At 36.3% G+C, this 24,744-nt stretch overlaps 1 protein-coding gene across 1 annotated transcript in view; it reads left to right on the top strand.

The window, feature by feature from the left end:
- The window catches only part of NAALADL2 (N-acetylated alpha-linked acidic dipeptidase like 2), a 977,694-nt gene that overhangs the window by 771,941 nt on the left and 181,009 nt on the right, over nt 1-24,744 (top strand). Inside the window, exon 11 of the mRNA XM_030931975.1 lies at nt 22,185-22,280. Coding sequence (XP_030787835.1) covers nt 22,185-22,280 — 96 coding nt within the window. The remainder of the gene's footprint in view (nt 1-22,184; nt 22,281-24,744) is intronic.

The raw sequence follows: 24,744 nt of genomic DNA, 5'->3' as shown, positions 1-24,744 counted from the left end.
TAAATTCATGGAAACTATACTGATTCTTCATTTTTCCATCACAAGCTTGGTGAATGTCTGTAACATGCAAAGTATAAATTGCTTCCAGAGTGGTATCATAATTGAAATTGCAAATGTTACCATTTCTCCACTATGCTTAGCTTACATTTTATTTATATCATTGACTTTTATTATTTGTAAAATATTCACCAAACTAAATAAATGCTGATGTGTACCACTACTCTGAGTCATCACCATTAAACATATACCAAAAAGATAATCCTCTTGATCGAAAGCCCAGTGTGATTATTATTATTATTATTTTAGTAGTAATAATTGTTTGTAGTAAGTGCTCTTTCTGTGTTGAGCCAGTTTCACTTTGGAGCAGCAGTGTATAATTGCAGGATCATGAAATAGAATGAAAATAGATACCCAGATTAACAAAAAGTTTTCAGTGACAGGTCTATTGGCCCACATAGGGAGTGAACACTGATTTTGACCTTATCATCACAATTCAACTGAGCCAGCCAGTAGGAAAAACAAAAAAGTAGTCTGAAACATTGGAAGCGATGAGATGTGTACAAAGAATCTTAAGGAATATTAAATAGAATTTTTTATTTAGAATCCATAGAATTTTAAGGATATTAATATAACTAAAGACTTCCATTTAGAAATTAGAATGGTTTTATTAAAGGAAGCAGGGAAAAGATTTCCATTAAAGAATGTTAAAATACATATGTATAGTATTTATAACATTGTCATATATGTAGTATATATGACACTTTTTTTAATACAGATATGGAGTATGTTTCTTTCCTTTTTTAAATCTTTGTAGTTTACTTACATATGAGTATTTCTGACTGTGTATATAATTCTTCCATTTTGGGGAATGGAATTGTTATAATAAATACATTACCAGAACTCATATTTTGTTTATTCTCAACGTTTTTTCTTTCATTAAAGTGTGTGAACTGAGCAGTGGATAAAACTCTAGATGGTGGACAGCATAGCGTAGGGGAAATTAGCTTACACACTTCTTCCCTCTCCCGTCTCCCTTCCAACTGCTAATCACTAGTCATCTTTGTATTCTGAATGACTGGCAGTTTTGATGAGGAGTTTAGGAAGGGTACTTGGCAATATTAAGTGCCACTATGGCGACTAGAACAAGCACTAGTCTCTCAAAGTCTATCCTGAGTTGTCCCACAGATTAGTTCTTTTTATAGTTGGTAAATCAGTTACTTTCTTTATGCTAGTTTTCTTCAATGTAAAAACAAAGGAATTTACATAATTTATAATATCTTTTCCAGCCCTTAAATATCAATTCTAAATTTAAAATAGAAAGCTAAAAATTAATTTCTAAAGATTAATAAACTTGTGTTTGTTGAGATTTTACTCTTATCCATTTATATGTTAATGACTTAAACATATATGATCTCAATTAAATACAAGTAGGAAAACATAGAGGATCACCCTTTGTAAGTAGGTTTTTCTAGCTTTCTTAGCAAATTAGGAAATGAGAGTTGTTCTGCAAACAACAATCTCACAGCTAATGGCATTCATCCACATTTCTGTGTGTTTATATATTCCTGTCTCTCTTCTTTTTTGTTTATTTAACAATGTCAGTGACTGTGTGTTTTTCTTTTTACATATTCAATGTACAAATAATGACCTATAGCATAATAAACATTCGTTGAACTGTTACAGATGAGGGAGAAAGGATGAGAATACTTAAGAATTTTTCTCATGACCACACAGATGGCTATGATACTTTATTCTCAGGATCTTAAGCCACTGTATTCTAGTTTTCTGGTTTTACAATGAATTACCATTATTTGCTATGTTGAATTTTTAATCCACAAATAATACTATAAAAATTCTATCAAATATTCTGAACATTTTTGAGTCATAAAGCCATCTTACCATCTTCTCCCATTTTGTGTGGAATTTTTGATCATTTGTGATTCTGATAAAGATTCAAAGATATTCTATTTACATAAACATGTTTATCAATGTATCTGAAGGAATACTAAGAACTGGAGATGCAATTTAATAAGATCCAGTAATATAATAATAGTAATGTGTTGGCATTTACTGAACAGTTCTCTGTGCCAGCAACCATTCTGAGTGTTTTGCTTATTGTTCTCATTTAATAATATGAAATATTAATATATAATTATTAGTATAGATATGATGAAAATACAGTATGCTATATATGCGAATATGATAACAATATGCAATAGTACTCTGAAGGTGATATCAAGATCCCAATATTACATGTGAGAAACTAATTTCAGAGAGCTAAAGTGCATAATTAAAGTCAACAGTGGTGAGCAGCAGAGCTAGAATTCAAACCCAGGCCCCAAATTTCTACTTAACTAAGTGTACCATGCTATCTGTATGGAGAGTTTTGTGAGAATTATTGCTCATCAGATTTGCTTATTCTATTAAATCATAACAAGATAACTTAATTATTGTATAGTTAGATGTGGTACTTTGATTAAGGCACTTTTACAAAGGCAAATAATTTCAAGTGAAATTAAATTTGCACACTCAACTTTTTAAAAATACCGTATGTGAAATTTGCTAAATTGTAAATAGTTAACTTGAGAGAGAATTGTCATTTGTAAAATATTCGTCATAAATTTTGTTAAAAGAAACAGTTTTTCTATTTTTTTCCAACTTGAAATCTCCCTTCAATTGATTCATAAATCAATTAATTACCATTGAGAGACCTGAGGGCAGCAGGAAATTGGGTCCAAGTTAAAAAGGAAAAAGAGGCAATTTGTTTCAAGTCTAGAAGTTTAATGTTCAATTGAAGTTTAATCAGAAGTGACCCATTGTCTGAAAAGTAGAACATCAATGTCTTTTTAATTTCACTGTCATTAAATCAGGACTGGAGAAAATCGAGATAACTGATTATTCTCAAATGAAAATTAAGGAAAGATTCTATCAGAAATCAACTAAAGGCATATTTTCTTTCTTTATATTTTAATTTACAAAGGAAATAGTCTGTTCTATGTTGGAGGTTGGATAATTTGTTGAAGTGAAGCATAGTATATAGTCTTCAGAAACATTCATTGAGAGACAAACTAAGCCATACATGTTTTATCCACTGGGGCTAAAATAGTGGCTTTCTTTAACAACTATTCATTCAGTTAAATGGAATTTTTGCTTTAGTGAATTGCATAATTTAGTGCCTTTATTGATTTCCAAATGAATAAATGAAAAGAATGATTAAAATAAATGGATTTAGCTAAAGGAAAACATTGCCCTAAATTACAGATTTTCTAGAAATCATTCTTAGTCTTTGAAATTAAATCTATATGTACTCCCTAGAAATACATAGAAAAATGAAGACTTGCATTTAGCCATTGGTAAGTAGTATTAGTAGCTTAGATTACAGGTGCATACCACCATACTTGGTTAATTTTTGAATTTTTAGTAGGGACCAGGTTTCACCATGTTGGCCAGGCTGGTCTCAAACTCCTGAACTCATGATCCGCCTGCCTCGGCCTCCCAAAGTGCTGAGATTATAGATGTGAGCCACCCCGCTTAGCCTGGCATGCCAGAATCTCTTAAACAATCTAGATATTTAGTATTTATTTTTGAATGATACTTGTCTTGGAAATGTTTAGAAGCTGTAGCTTAAATTATAATACATATCTTATGATCAGATTATTTTTAATTGGTGATAGCATTGTGACATTCTACCAGGTAGTATTTAGTATATGTATTGAAAGCTCTATTAAGCCTCCTGCCTATGAGAAAATCTGTATTATCTTGACATTTTGCTGTGTAGCTACTGTATCTATAGAAGAGTGATTCAGGTTAGTGTTTTGTTTATGGTTTTGAAGTCATGAAACAGCCTACTAACCTTCTAAGGCTACTTATTATTGAAGGAGAATATTTGGATATAGTGTTTTGAATATGAGTGCATATCTAAGACTCAGCTGATTAAGGTTGAAATTTCAGTTCTGACACAAGATATGCAACTATAAAAAAGTTAAATAAATTTGCTGAAAATCTTTTTTTTTTAATTTCTAAAACTGGCATAACAAAAGGCCCTAAAAGATTCAATAAGTACTTCTTAGATATTAATTAATTCTTTAGGACAAATGAAATGAATCATAAAATAGAAATTCTGAGATTGACCTAGAATGCCAACTTCAGATTTACCAACTAAGGAGGTTAGGACAAAACAAGTAAACAACAAAACAGCAATCTACTCTCAATTTATTTCATAAGAGAAAAAATATTTTAATATCAAAAGACAGCTGAAAACACAACTTCAGGAAAAAGGACAGTTTTTAAATTAGAATATATTTAGTTTTATGAAAAAATAACTTTCTGCATTATTATTATCATTCTCATTTTGTTATGCACTGAGCTACAGCACCACCCTATGCATTGGCATTTAATGACCACTGAATTAACTGAGAATAAATGAGTCCTATGCTTACATTAAAATTCTACCAATGAGTAGATGTAGTTCATTAGGCAGATTTCTTCACCCTTCTAAGCCTGTTTCCTTCATCTGCATATTGGGAAAAATAATAAATACCCTTCTGAAAAAAATTGTTTGATGAATAAACAGTTCTAGACATTATTTTTAAGAATTTTTCATATATTATGTCCTGAAATCCTTATGGTGATTTTGTGAGGGATAAAATTATTATGCCCATTTTATGGATGAGAAAACTGTATCACAGATAACGTAAGCAACTTGCCATAAACCAAATATTCAATAAATATTGCTAAATCTTTAATAATATTTATTAGTATTGGCCGGGCATGGTGGCTCACATCTGTAATCCCAGCACCTTGGGAGGCAGAGGCAGCAGGCTCACTTGAAGTCAGGAGTCCAAGGCCAGCCTGACCATCATGGTGAAGCCTCATCTCTACTAAAAACACAAAAATAAACCAGGCGTGGTGGCACACACCTGTAGTCCCAGCTACTCGGGAGGCTGAGGCAGGAGAATCGATTAAACCTGGGATGCGGTGGGTGCAGTGAGCCCAGAATACACCACTGCACTCCAGACTGGGTGACAGAGGGAGACTCTGTCTCAAAAACTATATATATAAAAAATATATATATTATTACATATAATATTATGTTATATTATATGCCATATATCATAATGTAATATTACATATGATATAATATATATCATATGTAGTACACACATAATTATATAACATAATAATATATATTTATGTACTACATATAATGTAATATATATTATTACTTTTTTTAGTATTATGTTATTTATAGTCATTTTAATAAAAGGGATATCATATATCATAGATAAGTTTAATATATAAATGATGTATGTTTTATGTAACATAAATGTTCTATATTTCATTACAAGCAATCATATTCAAAATATATAAGCATTTAATATTTACATTTTAGAATTATTGTATGTATTCAATACTTATGCATTTATTATATTTAATTATAAATATAATAAATATGAATATAAATGTTTAAGTAAATATAAATAAATGTTAAGAAAAGTATTATTATTGCTATCACTATTAAATCAGTAGTACTCACATTTAAAAATCTACATATATTCACATTATTCTGAATATAAACATGAAGTTTCTAGAGCAGAGATCAGAGTTATTACTTACAGCAATAATTACATTGACTCTTTACATCTCATTTTTTTGCTCTTTCTAGAGTGAGGGAATAAGAGCCAGCTAGACAAGATTGCATGCCATAGTACAATGTAGGAACTCTGAAAATATGAATCTGGGAGTGTATATATGACACAGGATTTCTTCAGGGTCACTTTGTGAGCTGGAAATCTCTGCAGCTACCATGACCTCTGTCTGGGGCCCCGGGACCCCTGGGCTTGCTCCACCTGCTCAACCCAGGAGGCTGCCCTCACTTGTGCCCACTTGGATCCCAGAACCTCTGCAATTCCATGTTCAGTTTGTGGGTTTCTGTACCCCCAATATTAGGGTAATACAAGGACTGTTGCAAGGTTTGCGGAGGCCCTGCATCCGCAAGTTATTGCCAATGGCTTTAGCCCTTTCGTAGCTTCTGCTTTTAAGGGATATTGTCTCCGGTTAGGGAGGGAAGTGGGATCCCTAAGGTGGGTCCGGACCAGTATGGTTGTTGCAGTTCAGCCAGTTTTCCCTTGAATTGCCCAAACTTCTGGATTAATGTCTGAGTCCACCACAGGGAGAAGAAGAGTCTGTCCTAGAGTCATGAGGATGGTGGTTCCCCTAGGAACTAAAATTTATCTGCCTAGCAGAGGAGTTGGACTTTCAGGCATGATTAAAAAGACATGAGTAAACAAGAGGCCTTCCCAACTATAACTAAGGCGTTGGGAAAAATACTGGGTTAAAGGCTTTTCTGAGATGTCCCTCACGGTCATGCTAAGAGAGGACGGGAGACCTGGATTGGAGAGGAGAACAGAAAGGGTTGCTCTGGAGGAAGTCCACCTTCCTTCCTTTGACCTCCAGAATCACCTGGGACTCCTGGAGAGTAATAGTGGTCTGAACAATTGGAGCTGGGGAAACGAGCACTGGGACCCATTCAGTTCTGCTAGACCATTTGGGAGACTGGCCCTGGACCCAGTGACCTGTGTCTCGGGGACAGTCCACCCTCCAGTTGTTCCCATCACAGATTCGAAAGGGTCAAGGAGGCTTCCTCATGCTGCCTGGGCAGTCCTTCCTCAAGTGCTTTGGCTTGCCACATTTGTAGCAGTTACCAGGTGCATCTCAGGGATTCTGAGGTTTGTAAGCCTGCCGGGCAGCCATTAGAGCCTCTGTCTTTTTCTTGCATCTATTTTCCCTCTCTTGGGTCTCCTCCTAACCCTATTCTAAAAGACTAATTTGGCTACTTTCAGAGCATTATCTGGTCCTGTGGCCTGTTTCTGTAGCTTCCTCCTGATATCAAGGGCCACCTGAGTAATAAACTTGTTCTTTAGGATTAAGTGTCCTTCACCTGAATCAGGAGATAGAGAAATGTGCTTTACCAAGGCCTCTCTCAGCCCTTCCAGGAAGGCAGTGGAATTCTTGTCTGATCTCTGGTCTGTCATGGATAGTTTGGAGTAACTGAGGGGCTTAGTTCTGGTCTTATGTAAGCCCTCCAGTATGCACACCTGAAAGTGTTTCCTCTTCCATTCTCCCATTTCATCATCGGGGTCCCATGTAGGGTCTTCCAATGGTACTGCTGTTCTTCCAATTGGATAAGGCTCATCCCCTCTTTGGCAATACATGAGATAAAAAACTCATCCCCAAACTTCTCTGCTGCTTGCAGGCCAGCCTCCTTCTCACCACTAGTCAGGGTTTGATTCAAAAGTAACATTGTCCTTCCAGGAAAGTTCAAATACTTGAGTTAAATTCTGGAAAGCCAGTATATACCTGTCAGGGTTGTCTAAAAACTTGCCAAGAACCCCTTTAATTTGGCTTAAGTCGTGCAGAGAAAAGGAGACCTGGACTTTTAATGGGGCCACATTCACAAAGCATCTCTTGTAGAGGCAGGAGTGAGGTCAGAACCTGCCTGAAATGAAGATTTCTAGGATCAGACAAGCTTGAGAGAGAACTTGGATAGAGAGAAAGGGGTGGACCAGGAGGAGTAGGACCAACGGGAACTGATTCCCCTGCTGGAAACATACATCTCTGAGGTTTGCTTCATATTTCCTTGAGATTGCACTTTGCAGCTTATAACCTGACCAAACCCTTGTGCAAAGTAATATAAAGCATTTTTTTCCTCCAGATTCTGAGAGTCAAAGGAGTTCCAGTGATTCAGGATGCACTCAATGAATGCAGGCTGAAGATGGTTGGTTACTCATCTGGAAAAAAGAGGGGAGAAAAGGAATCCCTTAGCCTCCTTCCTACTTTTGGAGTGACACAGGATGGAGAGAGAGAGGGAGAAAAGGTGTCCCTTGTCTCCTCTTTTTTCCCTGTATTATCAGAGTCCCAGAGCCCTTACAGGTGCCATCCAGGAATGGGAGGGCCACTTCCACCCATGAAGCAGGAAAGCCTCGTAAGTAGAGTTAGTCACACCTACCTACACTATGCCCTGGCTTCCTGCTCTCCATAACCTTTGGGTTCCCTATACCTCATCTATGCCATGGATGTGCGTGAGTTCTCCACAGGAAGTCGACAGGGATAGTCATGTTCACCTGTGCTGTGCCCTAGCTTTCTGCTGATAACTGCCTCTGGATCCCTCAGATCTAATTTTCTTCTATGGCTTCAAACTGAACCTTGGAATAGAATTTGTGACAAAAACGTGCCTCAGGAGGGTGTATGGACCCATTACATGAGTCCCAGGTGGCCCTTGCTAAATTGCAGCCAATAACTGGTGGAGCATCTCCTCCATTGCTTCCCTATCACAAGCAGCATGCTAAGGTCAATCTGTTGAACCAGATTCTCCTCAGACAAAAAAAAAAAAAAAAGGAAAAGAGAAACAGAATCCTAGGCATTGGGGATCTGGACTAACAAGATTGCCTCCCAAAATGAAAATAATCCATTGTATAGAAAAACTTCTTCTAGTATTTGCAGGACTATGTTGATTCCTAACGTGGTGGGAAACAAAACAAAACAAAACAAAAAAAACAAAACAAAACAAAACAAAAAAAACAAAACAAAACAAAACAAAAAACACACACACACACACACACACACTTAAATGCAGAGGAGGGAAGGTGCCTGGGGTAAATAGCCTCTTGCCCTATGCGAATACGTTTTTTCAACAGGGGAAAGAAAACTCTCAATCGTTATATTTTCCTTGCCTCTAAGAATAGACAGAAACCACATTGTTCTGAATTACACTTCTGATGTCTGAGCCAAGCGCACATTCTACCCCATTATATTGTCTCTGTGATTTGCAACAACACCCTTAACATTGTATATAAAAACACATAGGCGCCATAACAGCCATAAAAGAAAGAAAGAACATAATAGGAAAGACTGGAGGTCCTAGTGCTGACACCCTAATGGACTGTTTGGGGACTGGAGCCAGTCCAGGAATCTTCAAGTAATGACAACGTGTAGCTTTGGCCAGATACCTTCAATTGCCTCAGGACCTTATTCTAATCCCACGTGGTGGCTAGACCTCCATGAAGCCAAACTGGATTGGAACAAAGCCAAATGCCCAATCCCCCAAGGGGTGATGGCGGATGGAAAAAGTCCTCCCCAGCAAGCCTGTCCTCTGAATCTTGAAAACTGGCAGGCTCGCTACTCACTCTTAACTGGCCTACAGGGGCCAGAATTTTCATCTCTTTTTGGGGAAAAAAAAAAAAAAATAATAAGGCAAGAAGCCTTGGAATTAAAGTCATAGCACTTACTCACCCTTCCGCCAATCCCAGTTAAGCCCCCAGAAATGACAAAGGATTCCTTTGGTGCCACTTCGCCTGCTGGACATCTCTGTGGCTGCTGCAGCCTCTACCTGGGACCTAACGGGCCCACCAGGCTCACTTCGCCCACTCGACCTGGCAGGCTGCACTCAGCTCGTGCTCGCTTGAATCCCGCCCCTGCCATGGCTCCACGCTTAGCACGCAGCTGAACCGGTTGTGCTACAACCAGCATCCACGTTGGGCACCAGCGCCAAGATGAGGGAATGCAATGGTACCCGAAAACTAAGAGATGCCACCAATTGCAGAGTCCCAAGGGGTGTTACAACTATAGCTCAGGGAGTCCCAAGGTCTTGGCCCCCATAAGTTTAGCTGCTCTTTCTCCCGTAGTCCACTGAGTGGAAGCATGTTACAAGTCCATTAAGTCCTGCCACTCACAGATTAGCAGGCAGAAGAAAATGACACTCAGTGGCTCTTTCACTCCCGCAGTTCGGCGAGCAGGAGGGGGTGTGTTATCACTGTCTTGTTCCTGCTGCCTGCAGCTCAGCCAACAGGGGCATGTCACAGCTCTCTTGTTCTTACCACCTGGAACGAGGAGTGTTACAGTCTTAGTGCCTTACAGTCTTCATGCCTGCAGTTTGGCGGGTTCCAGGTTGTCCTATGACCAAGAAAAACGAGATGTGTGGACACAGGATAGCAATAAGGAAGTTTATTGAGTGAAAGAAGGAAAGCGCTCAGTTGCAAAAGGGCACCTGAAGTGGGTAGCCCTCAGCTGCAAGAGGGGACCCAAAGTGGGTAAGTCTGTGAGACTGAGTCTAGGGTTTTTGTAGGTTTGGAATGAGGAGGTATTTTTGGAAAAGGCAACCTTCAATTAGTTAAAAAGCATTATTTGGAAAGGACCAGTCAGGAAAGAGTGGACAAACAGGAATGGAAGCTCTCACTCTGTCACAGATTCTACCTAAAACCGGCAGCTCGGTTTTCAGGCTTTAAACTGTCTTTGGCTTGAAGGTCAAGTTTCACTGGGGACCTGCCTGTCTAGGAATTTGTCTGTCTCCTGCGCTATCATACATATGTTACCATCACCCATTCCCCCTCTTAAGAGAGGGAGAGAAAGTTAATTTTCGTAAAGGCAACAAATTCTTCTTAGGAATAAAGGGAAAGATCTGGGAGTCCTCCCCTTTGCAATGTAGTGCTATCTATGTTAGACATTGTTACGAATGTAGTATTTCCATGGTTCTGGGTTTTATACCCCTTTGAAGTGTAAACACATACCTCCCTGTAGGTAATTCTCTAGGTGTCTCCATCTATTCAGCCATTATTTAATTTCCAAGGCTTGGCCTCTAAATACAGTTTCCCGTAAAATTTCCTCAGAAAATTCTCCATGCAGAAATACGGTTGGCCGTACATTTCTGCAAGTTCTGCATCCACAGACTCAACCAAGATTGGATCTAAAATACTTTTAAAAAGACAATAGAACAATACTACAGTAAGAAAAATACTATAAATATGTAACTACTATTTACATAGTATTTACAATGTATTAGATATTATAACTAATCTAGAGATGACTGAAAATATACTAGTATGTGTGTAGATTATAGGCAAGTACTATACCATTTAATGTAAGGGAGTTCAACATGTGTGAGTTTTAGTACCCACAGGAATTCTAGAACCAATTTCCCAAGCGTATCGAAAGACAACTGTACCTAAGTAGGCACTGCCTCACAGTACAGTATATAGGCACTCAGTAAATTACAGCTACAGAAATTGCTATCATTGAACTCATAGTGTATCCAGAATTGGTGGGTTCTTGGTCTCACTGACTTCAACAATGGAGCCCCGGACCCTGGCGGTGAGTGGTACACTTCTTAAAGATGATGTGTCCAGAGTTTGTTCCTTCTGGTGTTCATACGTGTTCAGAGTTTCTTCTTTCTAGTGGATTCGTGGTCTTGCTGGCTTCAAGAATGAAGCTGCAGACCTTTGCAGTGAGTGTTATAGCTCTTAAGGCGGTACATCTGGAGTTGTTCATTCCTCCCAGTGGGTTCGTAGTCTTGCTGGCCTCAGGAGTGAAGCTGCAGACGTTTGCGGTGAGTGTTACAGCTCACAAAGGCAGTGCAGACTCAAAGAGTGAGCAGCAGTAAGCTCTATTGCAAACAGCAAAACAACAAAGCTTCCACAGAGTGGAAACAGACCCCACTAGGTTGCCACTTCTGGCTCCAGCAGCCTGCTTTATTCCCTTATCCGACCCCACCCACATCCTACTGATTGGTCCATTTTACAGAGAGCTGATTGGTCAGTCTTACAGAGAGTTCATTGGTCTGTTTCAACAGGGTACTGATTGGTGTGTTTACAAACCTTTAGCTAGACACAGAGTGCTGATTGGTGCATTTACAATCCTTTAGCTAGACACAGAGTGCTAGACAGAAAAGTTCTCCAAGTCCCAACCAGATTAGCTAGACACAGAGTGCTGATTGGTGCATTTATAATCCTCCAGCTAGACATAAAAGTTCTCCAAGTCCCCACCCAACTCAAGAGCCCAGCTGGCTTCACCTAGTAGATCTCACACCAGGGCCATGGGTAGAGCTGTGCACCGGTCCCCTACCACATGCTCACACTCCTAAGCCCTTGGGTGGTGATGGGACTGGGTGCCGAGGAGCAGGGGGGTGGTGCCCATCGGGGAGGCTCAGGCTGCATGGGAGCCCACTGGGGGGAGGGGGTGCTCGGGCATGGCGGGCTGCAGGTCCCAAGCCCTGCCCCACAGGGAGGTGGCTGAGGCCCGGCGAGAATTCCAGCGTGGCAAGATGGGCCGGCAGTGCTGGGGGACCTGGCAAACCCTCTGCAGCTGCTGGCCTGGGTGCTAAGCCCGTCACTGCCTGGGGACAGTGGAGCCATCCAACCACTCCTAGTGCAGGGCCCGCTAAGCCCGTACCTACCTGGAACTCACGTTGGCCAGTGAGCACCTTGCGCAGTCCTGGTTCCTGCCGGCACCTCTCCCTCAAGCAGAGAGAGCCGGCTCCAGCCTCAGCCAGCCCAGAGAGGGGCTCCTACAGTGCAGTGGTGGGCTGAAGGGCTCCTCAAGCACTGCCAGAATGGACACTGAGGCTGAGGAGGTGCCAAGAGCAAGGGCTGCTAGCACACTGTCACCTCTCAATCCCCTCTCTAAATAGCACAACCCAACTGCTGTTGGTAATTTGGTCCATGACTGCTCTAGCTACTTCCTGCTGGATAGGAGAGATGAAGGGGTCCTGCAGTTGTAATCATTTTCTAGATAATAGCTTCTTGACTTTTTTCGGTTTCCTATTATTACTCCCACATACCAAAATTTTAAGGACTTATTTTCATTTGCAATGCCAGAAGAATTAAAGGATAACAATATTGTTTATAAATACGTTTATTTTATAAATTATTGAAATGTTCTGATATGTATTAATTAACACATCAAATTAATGAAATATTTTTCTTTAGAACTGCACGTATCCTTTACCTCCCTTTTCTTTAGCTACTAAGAAAGACTTCATTGATTTCATTAATAAAAAGGCATTTATATTTAATTCTCATCTAGTTAAGCCTTGGAAAGTGTAGAGAAACCAGAAAGGGCAGTCAAAGAATTCTATGGCTCTATTCATTCAACAAGTGCTGTAAAACAGCTCAACAATCACTTAATTGATATATGTGATAAATTTTATTATGAATTTTAAAATCTCAAAACAAACTCTAGTGTATTCAGTTTCGTTTCACAGGCTCGAACGCTTCTTATTTTTGTTTTTCAATTTCTATAGTGTTCTCTGTATTATCTGGAACCGTCAACCTGGCTTTATCTGAGTACTTGACATGCAGGGTTATGGAAAGTAAGCAGCAGTAGATTGACGAGGAAGATGTGAATTCCAGTCCAGATTCTGCCACTTACTAGCAGAATCTGGTCAGATAAAGCCTCTGAATTTCAGTCTTCTCATCCATAAAGTGAGGGTGATTAACAACAGTTTACTAATCTTAAATAGTTGTGACTATACCTGTATCCCATATCTCATGTTCCCCATAAATATGGGCATACGCTATATATGAATAAAAATTAAAAATTAAGAAACAGTGTATATTAAACCATCACATAAAACCTTAAAACACTCAGTAAATTTTAAGAAATTATGGAATTAAGAAGACAGCAGACAAGATTTTAGTAATCTTAAACAGATGAGTAGGAGAGAAGATAAAAATTACCAATACCTGGAATAAAAGTGAAGACATAACCTAGATCTCATTAAAAAGGTAATAAGAAGATGATGTGAACAATTTAAAAACAATATATTGGACAATTTAGGTGAAATAGAGAAATTATTTGAAAAGCAGAACTTAATTAAAACTGACCTAAAAAGAAGGCAAGACGGATCTCTTTAGGATAATAGAAATGTCCCATAGAAAGGTGGTTTTGCTTTGAGGTATAATTTATACATAAAAAATGCCCAAATCTTAAGTTTTAAGTTAGATATCTTTTGACAATTGTATATGAATGTAAATACCACCCAAATCTAGAAAAACAAATTTATTTGTAGCTAACCCATAACTATTTAGTTAATACAGCTTTTATTTGCACCTTACCTAAATGTTCTTTTATAAATGTAAAATACTTCCATTTTATAGTTAGTCCTGAATAGAGGAGAAGGAAGGCAAATGTCTGAACTGGAATTGAAATCTTAAGATCTGTTCTTAGAAGCACTCTTCCAAGCTTTAGTTTAGAAATCTTATTGAAGACATGGGGATTATAGTGTGTTAATTGGTGGATCCTAAAGTGATCCTAGAACTTGTGAATATGAACTTATATGGAAAAAGGATATGTGCAAATAAAATGAGATTATGGATCTTGAGATAACTGGGTGGGCTCAGAATCCTATGACAAGTGTTTCTCTAACAGAGAGAAGAGATGACACATAGAGGAGGAGGTCATGTGAAGAACAAAGCAGAAATAAGAGCTACACAGCTACAACTAAAGAATATTTACAGCCACCAGAATCTGGAAGAGTCAAGGAAGGAATCTCCCATAAAACCTCAGGGAATGAATAGAGGGGTGCAGATATCAATATGGACAGCAAAACAAAAATGCTCCTGAGTTCTCAAACATCTTTCTAGCTCATAGCTGTTGGTTTGTTTTTGTTTTTTGGGTTTTTTGTTTGTTGTTTGTTTGTTTGTTTGTTTATGAGGCATAAGCTGAAGGGTATCTAGGCTTCAGAAAACTCTCTTTGGGTGTAAATGAAAAAAAAAAAAAAAACACAAAGATTATTATTATTTTTTTCTTTCCTGATATGAAATCATGCTGCATTGGTCACTTGCACAGTGTTACCTGCAAACAAGTTGTTTGCCTCTTTCTCTTCTTTTGCTGGAAGTAAACAAACAAAAACAAAACCAAATTCTCAAGGAAGTTAAAGGGAGAGGATGTAAAAAGAGATCTCTCTGTGACTCATAAGTAGAGTTAATAATAAACACTTTACAGTTAGTGCTATGAGATCTTAGAATTTGCGGGGCTGATAAATACGATCTTGTATGTGATCACAGTCTTTTTTTAAGTCAGCTTATTAATACAACCAACCTTTCCAGAGTTCCTCCTCATTTTCCTGATCTTGATGCCAGACATTCCAAAATGGGTTCTTCTTTTTAGAATGACAGCACAGATTTGGAAGCATTAACAAACACTAATCACTTACTTTACTGCATGGGATGTTTAGTATTTATTAAGAAAGTTTAAGAGCTTGGCCATATCTATTCACTCAATTATTTACCTTCAAAATATTAATTAAAGGCATTCGTTATAAGATGACTTCATTTGTGAAATACTCTGCTAAGTGAACCTTTTATTATTTCTTTGTAGTTGTCCTTTAGCTTTCCCAGCCTCCTGAACTGACTAGAAAGTGCGATGTAACAAAAAATTACATAAACGTAAATTACTTGCTAATAATACATGGTATGTATAATAGATAGGATAAGCACACATTCAGTGATTTAGGCTAAATACATCAGAGATTAGCTTGAAGAAAGCCTAAAATATGAATACTGCCCCCAATGGATGTACTTTATTGGCATATAAGAACTTTAAGACTGAAAACATATCTGGATTAATTGAAATGATTCACATTTTTAAGATTTGCATTACAATTAATTACCCCCACCTCAAAAGTACTTTACAAGAAATAACAAAATGTTTAAGAATTCCGGACACATATATGTATACACTGACACACAGAGTTGATTTCTAACATTGAGTTTCTAACAACTGTTTTGTGACACTGTAGAATTAATCACCTGATTTTTTTCATGTTTTACTTTGTATATTTGGGTAGAATTAACATTTCTAATATCTCTTCCAAGTCTAAGATAAGGATACTAAATCAATAGCAATAGAAGTACAGAAGTGCCTCGAATATTTTGAATAAAGCTAATGCTATAAACTTTCCTAGGATCTGAAAAGTGTAATATGAAACTGATTGTATCCAGAAAACAATGTGCTAATATTGTTCCACATTTGACCCTTGGATGGTTACACTTCTGTTTAAACTCCACATTACCTCAGATCTATGTTACTTTGAATAGTGATGAGAATGTCATGTTTCAAAACTTATGGGTGTTATTATCTTTTTCCTCAGTCCAGCATATTATGAATGTCAGTGCCATTCAAAGCTTGTTTGCAATGTTTTAATTTCATATATTAAGTTAAATTTAAGTATTGATGTGTATGCCTTCTGATTGCAGAAAAGAGAATATCGCAATGCGAGAGATGCACATGGGACTTTTTAGATTTAATTTTATTTAGTCTAAGCAAGGAGTTTTTGATGATATCATTTAAACTGTGCATAATGTTTTTGCTGCATATGGAGAGTAGATGAGTGCTTGCAGGAAATTGGAACAAAAGTTGGGGAAATGATCCTTGTTAACATAAACACACAGAATCTTGGGATGTTAATAACTTTGTTCATAGAGAGGTTTCATGATACAGGAATGAAAGTGTGGGCTGTAGACTCGAATAAACCTGGGTTTGAACCCTAGGTCTACCATTTATTCATGGTATGACCTTGGGTTAGCACTGGAACTCATTGGTTCTCATTTGTAAAGAGGGAGTAATAATAGTTTCTGCCTGATAGGTTTTTCTGTTGATTAAACTAGGTGACATATGGAGAGCACTTATCCCGGTGCTGATACATGGAAAGCACTATAGTAATTCTAATCATCCCAGACCATGCATCTTTGAGTGCCAACTAAAGAGAAGGCATTGATTTTGTTCAGTTTAATTGCTACTAACCCTATGTGACAAAATGTTTTAAATTATTTTTCTGAAAAACATGCAAAAGGGTTCATTTTGGTGTGGTGGTGAGTTGAAGTTTAGTTAACTCACCGTAGTCTAGAACTGAATTAAACATGACCCTGGAATTTTTTCTTCTCCTCCATGTATGTGCTAACACTGAATTTCACCATATTTACGTCCCACCCTCATTTCAACATCTTTGTTTCTACTGGTTCATCTACTTACAATGGTTTTTCTGGGTAACTTTATTGAACTTTGAATTCCTTTTCCTGAAGACTATGACCCAATAATTTATTCCACATCTTTTTTTTTTTTTTTTTTTTTTTTTTTTTTTTTTTTTTTTTTTTGTATTTTTAAAATCTTTTCTCTTCTGGGTACTTTCTCTAGCATTAAAAATATGTCCACGTTGGCTGGGCGCAGTGGCTCACGCCTGTAATCCCAGAACTTTGGGAGGCCGAGGCAGGAGGATCACGAGGTCAGGAGATTGAGACCATCCTGGCTAATACAGTGAAACTCTGTCTCTAATAAAAATACAAAAAAGTTAGCCAGGTGTTGTAGCAGGCACCTGTAGTCCCAGGTACTCAGGAGGCTGAGGCAGGAGAATGGTGTGAACCTGGGAGGCGGAGCCTGCAGTGAGCTGAGATGGAGCCACTGCACTCCAGCCTGGGCAGCAGAGTGAGACTCTGTCTCAAAAAAAAAAAAAAAAAAAAAAAAAGCCATGTCATTTTAAACACAGTGAATACACTTTTTTGTTGATTCTTTAACTTTCTTTAGCTAGTAATATATTTTTTTAACTTTTCAAGATAATCTTAATTTCTAGAAGGAATAATGTAGTTCATAGTTAATGTCTCACTTCTCATATTTACTCCTCACCTGATTTTATTCTGTATCCTGTTCTTGCAACTCCAGAGAATCTTCTCTGACAAAAGAAACCAGGGATCTCTGAAATGCCCCCTCTAAGGGATAATTTTCATCTTAATTTAATTGTATTTCTTTGCTTTCTTTTCTGTATTGATTATTTATTCCCATTCTCTACTTTTTGACTCCCATGGAATAACAGTTACATGCTTCTCCATACACTTTTCTGATAATTCCATCTATAACATCTTCATGAGTTTTGCTTTTATCTTCCCACCTCTTAAGTATTGGTGCCACTCAGATATCTTACCACTCAGAGATCTGTTCTACACTCAGTATACCTCTGAGTCTACATGTGTTTCACATTACATTTTAACTACCATGTATGTTTCTCAAATTATTGTTATATCTCCGGTTCAGAATTTGGTCTTGAACTTCAGACCAATATAGTCACACACTATCTAGATGATTTTTTTGAATGTCCCACAAACATCTCACCTCAAGTATTTAAGAGTTTCTGCCCTAAACTCTCACATTTCTATAATTTCTAAATTAATTAAATATCAATCTATTTATTCTATCAAACAAGAATGGAACGTAACAAGTTGATGTGTCTGAAGAGTCTCCTAGACAAACAGAAATGACCACTTGTAAACAGAGATCAGGATAAGAGATAGTGGTGGGGCGCTATGGATCTGAAGTTGGTAGGTAAAGCTAGAAAAGCAGGTAAATCTGCCTACAGAGCCCGTGAAAATGAGATGGTTGAGGGTAGGATGCCTAGAAGCAACATGAAGTTCCAAAGAATAAAATAAAATCAAGTTACAGGTAGAGAGTAATATATAAATTAAACACGAGGAAAGTCAAACCATGGAGTTCAGACAAAAGAGTTGAAACATAAAGTGTGCTAGATATTGTTAAAAGTTACACAAATGACAAATAAGTTAGGGACTGTGGATGGCAAAATTGATTTTTACACCGTATCCTTGATACACTTCTATTATCAATATCCGTTTTTCTGTAACATTCTTACTATGATCTTCAAGTGGCAGACATTCAGCATTCAGGTTTCCATATCTTGATTTACTTAAACATTGCTTCATTTTGATATATCAATAAATTTTTCTAAACAAAAGCACTTTCTAAATTGTTATATATTGCTTTACTTTCCTTTGTCCATCTACAGATGAAAAATATTTTTGAACAGCCATGATTTATTGTCAATATAATAGCAACAGAAGACTTTCATAAAGCACATATTCTTATTTGTAATCTTTTCTTTATTTTTTACATTTAGCTGTATAAATACATGTTTGTTAAACATAATTGTTATATTCATGTGTATATGAAAAAGTGGTATGTTGTCTTAATATTTTGAAATGAAGCGATATTTGGTTTTTACGTGTCCAAATCCCATTAGATTAAACTCTGTGAGATTAAGGACCAGGTACTACGTGTAGTGGAACACCTGGCATACAGTATGTTAGCTGAGTATTTTTTAATGATAAAATAAATGAGGCACTAACAACAAAGAATGGTATGTCAAGAGATAAGTGAAGGAGCAAAAGAAAGAAAGGGATTACATTGGACAATAAGGAATATATTCATAATTTAAATTAATATGTCCTCCCACTGAATAATTGAAAGTTCAATAAAAATGTTGTCAATTATAACTCCCAACATATATCTTTATGGGATCCTTCAATTTGAGGCTTGCTGATACTTTATCTCTGCACTATTTATGAAGTTTTATTTCTCCTGATAAACTAGTAAGACAAAACTACTTATGAAATTTATTTAAAACTACTTATGAGGCAAATTTTTAAGGATTTCAATTATTAATCATTAAATGAAAATGAATGCAATAAATTGTTCATGGCAAACTTTCAATAAAGTATATTCAAAGTTATCTCTATTTGAAAAAGAAAATATCTAAATGCAAACTGCATACTGTTTCTCATAGGATCATGGATTTCCTTTAGTTCAATATTCTGCCATAATCAGACACTTTCTATATAATATCCTTGACAAGTCTTTGTTGCTTACACTACTGTATTAGTCTGTTCTCATGCTGCTATGAAGACATGCCCGAGATTGGGTAATTTATAAATGAGAAAGGTTTAATTGACTCACAGTTCTGCATGGCTGAGGAGGCCCCAGCAAACTTATAATCACTTCAGAAAGCGAATCAAACATGTCCTTCTTCACATGGCAGCAGGGAGAAGAAGCGTGAGTGCCCAGTGAAGGAGGAAGCCGCTTATAAAACCATTAGATCTCATGAGAACTAACTCACTCTCATAAGAACAGGATGGGGGAAATTGCCCCCATTATTCAATTATCACCACCTTTTCCCTCCCACAATATGTAGGGATTATGGGTGGTACAATTCAAGGTGAGATTTGGGTGGGGACGCAACCAAACCATATTAGTTACCATCATCAATACGACTGCCACAGCATCACCATGATATTTATTTTTTAGCAACACTAACAATTCCATTAACATAATGTCTCCTGTGTGACAGGCATTGGACAATTTACATAATCACTGGGAAGCATACATTATTACCCAGAGTTCTTAGATAAGGTAACTATTCCTTTGGCGAGTACAAGACTTCAGATTGTTTAGTAATAAAACTAAAATTTTAATCTATGTCTATGTTGACTGCCTAAAATATCCCAAAATCCTTATTGATAACCAAAATTAAGTTTAGTAGGCTTATTGCATTAAGGGAGAATGTCAACTTAACAGAGGGCATTCGTTTGTTAGGGCTACTGTAACAAAACACCACAAACTGGGTAAATTAAACAACAGTAAAGTTGTTTTATTTGTTCATTGTCTCATTTTTCCAGGTTTTCTCAGAGTGGGTTCCTTCTAAGGGCTGTGAGAGAGAATCTATTCCATGTCTCTTGCCTAGATTCTGGTGATTTATTCCCAGTCTTTGGTGTTCCTTGGCTTGCAGACCCAAGACCCAGATCTCTGACTTCATGTTCCCACGGTGTTCTCCCTGTGTGCATGTCTGTCTCCCCTTTTTGCAAGGACACCAGTCAGATTGGTTTAGAGACCCATGCTACTACAGTATGATCTTGTTGTAACTTGACTAGTTACGTCTGCAATGACCCATTTCTGAATAAGGTCACATTCTGAAGTACTGAGGGTTAGGATTTAAACATATTTGTGAAGTTCTAATCCCCAGTACTTAATTATGTTATGTACATTTGATAATAACCTAACTCATTTTTTGAAGGAGACAATTCAACTCATAACCCTGAGTTTTACCAGGTCCTCAAAATGAGGAAATTAAGAAAGAACATTTATGATATTTTAAGCCTAAGCTGTATGAGTTTTTTGGTGAGTCTTACAAAGTGGAATACTAGTTGGAACTGGGCAAAGTTTCTAACAAATTAGTTTGAGATTGGTGGACACAATGAGAAGAGGAACACAAAGCATGTTTTGATGAACAAGTCTTGATACATATGCTGCTTGGTTGATTCATAATCTTATCCAAAATTTGAGTATGTGTTGGAGAAAGAAGTTAGGTTGCTTTTCTTGATCTCAGTATTGTTAAAAAATAAGCAGTGAATTACCTTGTCACAGAATTGTTTCATATATAGGGAAATGGAATTATGTTGGTTTCAATCTTTATCTGTGTAACTTCAAAGCCTGTGAACTACATCATTTTACCTTTCTCTTCCATCATTGATATATGCCACGGTACTCTGTAATGCTGTTGGATTGCTATACTAGTTCTAAAAAATTCAGCTTAACCTTCTTGCCCTGTTGCAAACATTGTTGGCATACATTGGGTTAAATCTGTCTTCCTTATGAAACTCTTCAGAAAATTGTCTATCTATCTATTTGTCCATCTTTCTATCATCTTTCTATTTATCTATCTTATCTATCTATCTATGTTTTCTATTTATCTATCTGTGATCTATCTGTCTATTCATACACATATATTGTATCCAAAGTCTTCTGTTTTCTACACAAATAATCTGGTTTCTTCAGGTTTTCAAAGAAAGAGAGTTGTATTTATATTGTGAACAATAATCATTTTGTATCACCCTGATAATGTTGGTAACTCCAGCAATATTATTTTAGATAGTAACATTATCAGCATCCCATGTCTTCTTGCATTCTGAAACTTGGCTCCATTTGCAAGTACAAAATGAATTAGAGCGTCTCTGATGAGTTTCAACCATCTTAACTCTAGAGTTGATACAGTGTATTACCACTTCGTTGGCAACATATGAAGCCATGTGGCAGTTCTACCAAAAATATATATTACTATTGTTTTGAAGTTCATTTGACAGTATCTAAAATATCATGCACTCTCTGCCTTGGCATTTCTAGGTAATCATGTTTAGGAAAAGCATTCCATTCCTCCAGTTGTAAAACATACAATATATAAAATAGAGATGGGATTTCAGAAATGGATTTTATAGTCAAGATATTACCAATAAGTCTGCATTTGAAAAAAAAGGTAGAGAGAATGTCAACTTTTTAAATTTTTTTTGGCAAGAAAATATTTTTTGGTAAATACACGTGTTGTCAAGACTTATAGAATTCTACTCATTTTAATGTATAAATATTCTGTGATGGGTAATTAGATCAGGAGAATGAAATCCAGCAATCAACAGAAACCTTAAGACAATTTAGAGTCCTTTTTAATCTTTAAAGAAAATCCAATAAACACTTGAAAAACAAAATCGATGAAGAGTTTTAAATGTTTCTTTTTTGATTTGCTGCAGGGTCCAAGTTTTCTCTACGAGGCCCTTTTTTCTACACGAGCAACAAAAATTGAAGAAATGGATCCATCTTTCGACCTTCATGAAACCATTACTAAGGTAGGGGAGAAATGCATTCATAAATAGGTGGGAAATATTTGTTCTTCTTTATTGGTAGATGGAGTAAAGGAACATAACCAATCAAGAGAAATTACTTTAGATTATGGGGAAATACAAAGTGGACCTTTGCATTTTTCTGTCTTCAATAGCTTGTTTAAATAGTTAAGGTACTTTTTATGATACTTTTTAGTTGCAGAAAAAAAGGCTACTTTTTAAAATGAAAAAGACTGCATTTATAATAAGAAAGTCTTTTACTGTATGGCAATCATACTTATATTTTTAACATACAGATGTCCCCCAACTTGTAATGGCTCAACTTTCTATTTTTTGACTTTATGGTGGTTCAAAAGCACTACGCATTTAGTAGAAATACTACATCAAGTACCCGTACAACCATTTCGTTCTTCACTTTCAGTGCCGTATTCGATAAATTACATGAGATGTTCAAGACTTTTCTCTATAAAATATGCTTTGTGTTAAATTTTGTCCAATTGTAGGCTAATATAAATGTCTGAGTATATTTAAGATAGGCTAAGCAAAGATACAATGTTCAGTAGGTTAGTTGTAATAAATTCATTTTCAACATATATTTTCATGGACATAACCCCATCATAAGTTGTGAAATGTCCGTATTTTTATAGCAGTGAGTGAATTATATAAAGAAAATTAAAATTCACAGTATGGAGCAAATAAGTTTAATGTTCCTGACATCACATGGCGTCATATGGATTTTTACATTTACCAATTATTTATTTAACCTATCATCACCTGCCTTTTGGGAATAGCCTTTGTAGAGAATACTGACATTTTAGTACCATTAAAATAATCTCTCTCTATATATATGGATTATTTATATTTTTATATTTATGTATGGATTATTTATATATATATGCTTTCTTGAAAGATTGAATCATTCTTAAATTTTAGTGAAACTTTATGTAGCTGTTTTTTTCTTTTAAAAAGAGGAAATATGGTAAAGCAAACGGAGTGAGCATCAATAGAATGAGCTCGGAATACAAAGACTAAAGCCTGTGTCTGTCTTTGACTCTGAAAAGCCGTGTGAATTTATTTTTTTCCAAACCTTTAAAATGAGAGGAGTTCGAGTTACATTTTACTTAAAATTATTCTAAGCTCAAAATATCTAAACCTTAGCTATACATTTATTATGTTTGGCAAAATCACCTAACAGGAAGCCTATCCCAGTTCTTCATTTAGTTTTTATTATCTCCCTCCTTTGATCATATTTTTTTTTTGTATGTAGCAGGATAGAAGTGCCCCCAAAACACCTCCTTAGTATTCAAAATCTTAACTGTATTTCTAATATTTGGAGATTTTATATATATATATATATATATACACACACACACACACATATATACACACACATATACACATATATAAACATGTATTAATGAATATATAGTTTAGTGAATTCATATATATTCATAAACATATATGATATATTTCTAATACTTGGAGATTTTATATACATATGTATATATACAGACACACATAAACATTCACGAATGGATATATATTTTTATGAATTCATATACATTCCTATACATATATAGGAATATATATTTACATGAATTCAAATACAATGAAAATATATATATATATATTTGTTCACATACTCTAGACACTCAGAGTCTACACTTATTTTTAAGCAAAGCATTAAAAGCATTAAATTTTAGGACAATGAAATAGTAATATTTTCTCCATTTTTTTTCTGCTTTTGTGTGGATCAGTACAATCAAGGATTTTTGTGGAAGGGATAATTTGAGGCAATGTTGACAGGAGACATACAATGAAATGATGGTATCTAGCATGAGAAATCCTCAGCCAGAGAAAATGCTAGGCTTTTCATTTCAGAGGTATAGACATATACTGATCCTCAGTGCCTGACGTCTTGGCCACACTAAAGAATTTCAACTCCTGAGAACATGTTGGGAAGCAAGAATTGGTCAGAAATGGAGTACACGGGAACAGAACACATCCCGAACATATGCAATTGTTCTTTTTTAATTAGTGTGAAACAGACAGAAAGTTAGAGACCATTAGAGAGAAGTTGATAAATTTGTTCACAGATATTGGAATATATTTTACGTGTGTTTTCAAATATGTTTTATGTGTGAACAGATAGTTAATAACCCATTAAGTGGATGTTGGAAAGAATTATATGTCCAAGAGAAGATAAAACCTGCTTAAGTTCAGAAGCAAGAGTTCCATGAGTTTTTTTTATGATGACATATAACTTACCCAGTGTTGATTCTGTTTCCTCATTCATCATGTCTACTTGCACTCATGTTGGAAACATTGGTCAAGGAATAAAATTGTGCTTCACAAGTTCAGTCTTATTTCACCAATAGCAGAACTGAGAAACCATAACATGAAGTACTTAATAGATACTTCATTTTAATGTCAAGTTTTATCAACAGCAAAATGAAATATATAGAGGGGT

The sequence above is a fragment of the Rhinopithecus roxellana genome, chromosome 1 (genome assembly GCF_007565055.1).
Source record: "Rhinopithecus roxellana isolate Shanxi Qingling chromosome 1, ASM756505v1, whole genome shotgun sequence".
Classification (NCBI taxonomy): domain Eukaryota; kingdom Metazoa; phylum Chordata; class Mammalia; order Primates; family Cercopithecidae; genus Rhinopithecus; species Rhinopithecus roxellana.
The sequence above is the reverse complement of the archived record's forward strand: the minus strand, read 5'-3'. Positions and strand labels throughout refer to the sequence as shown.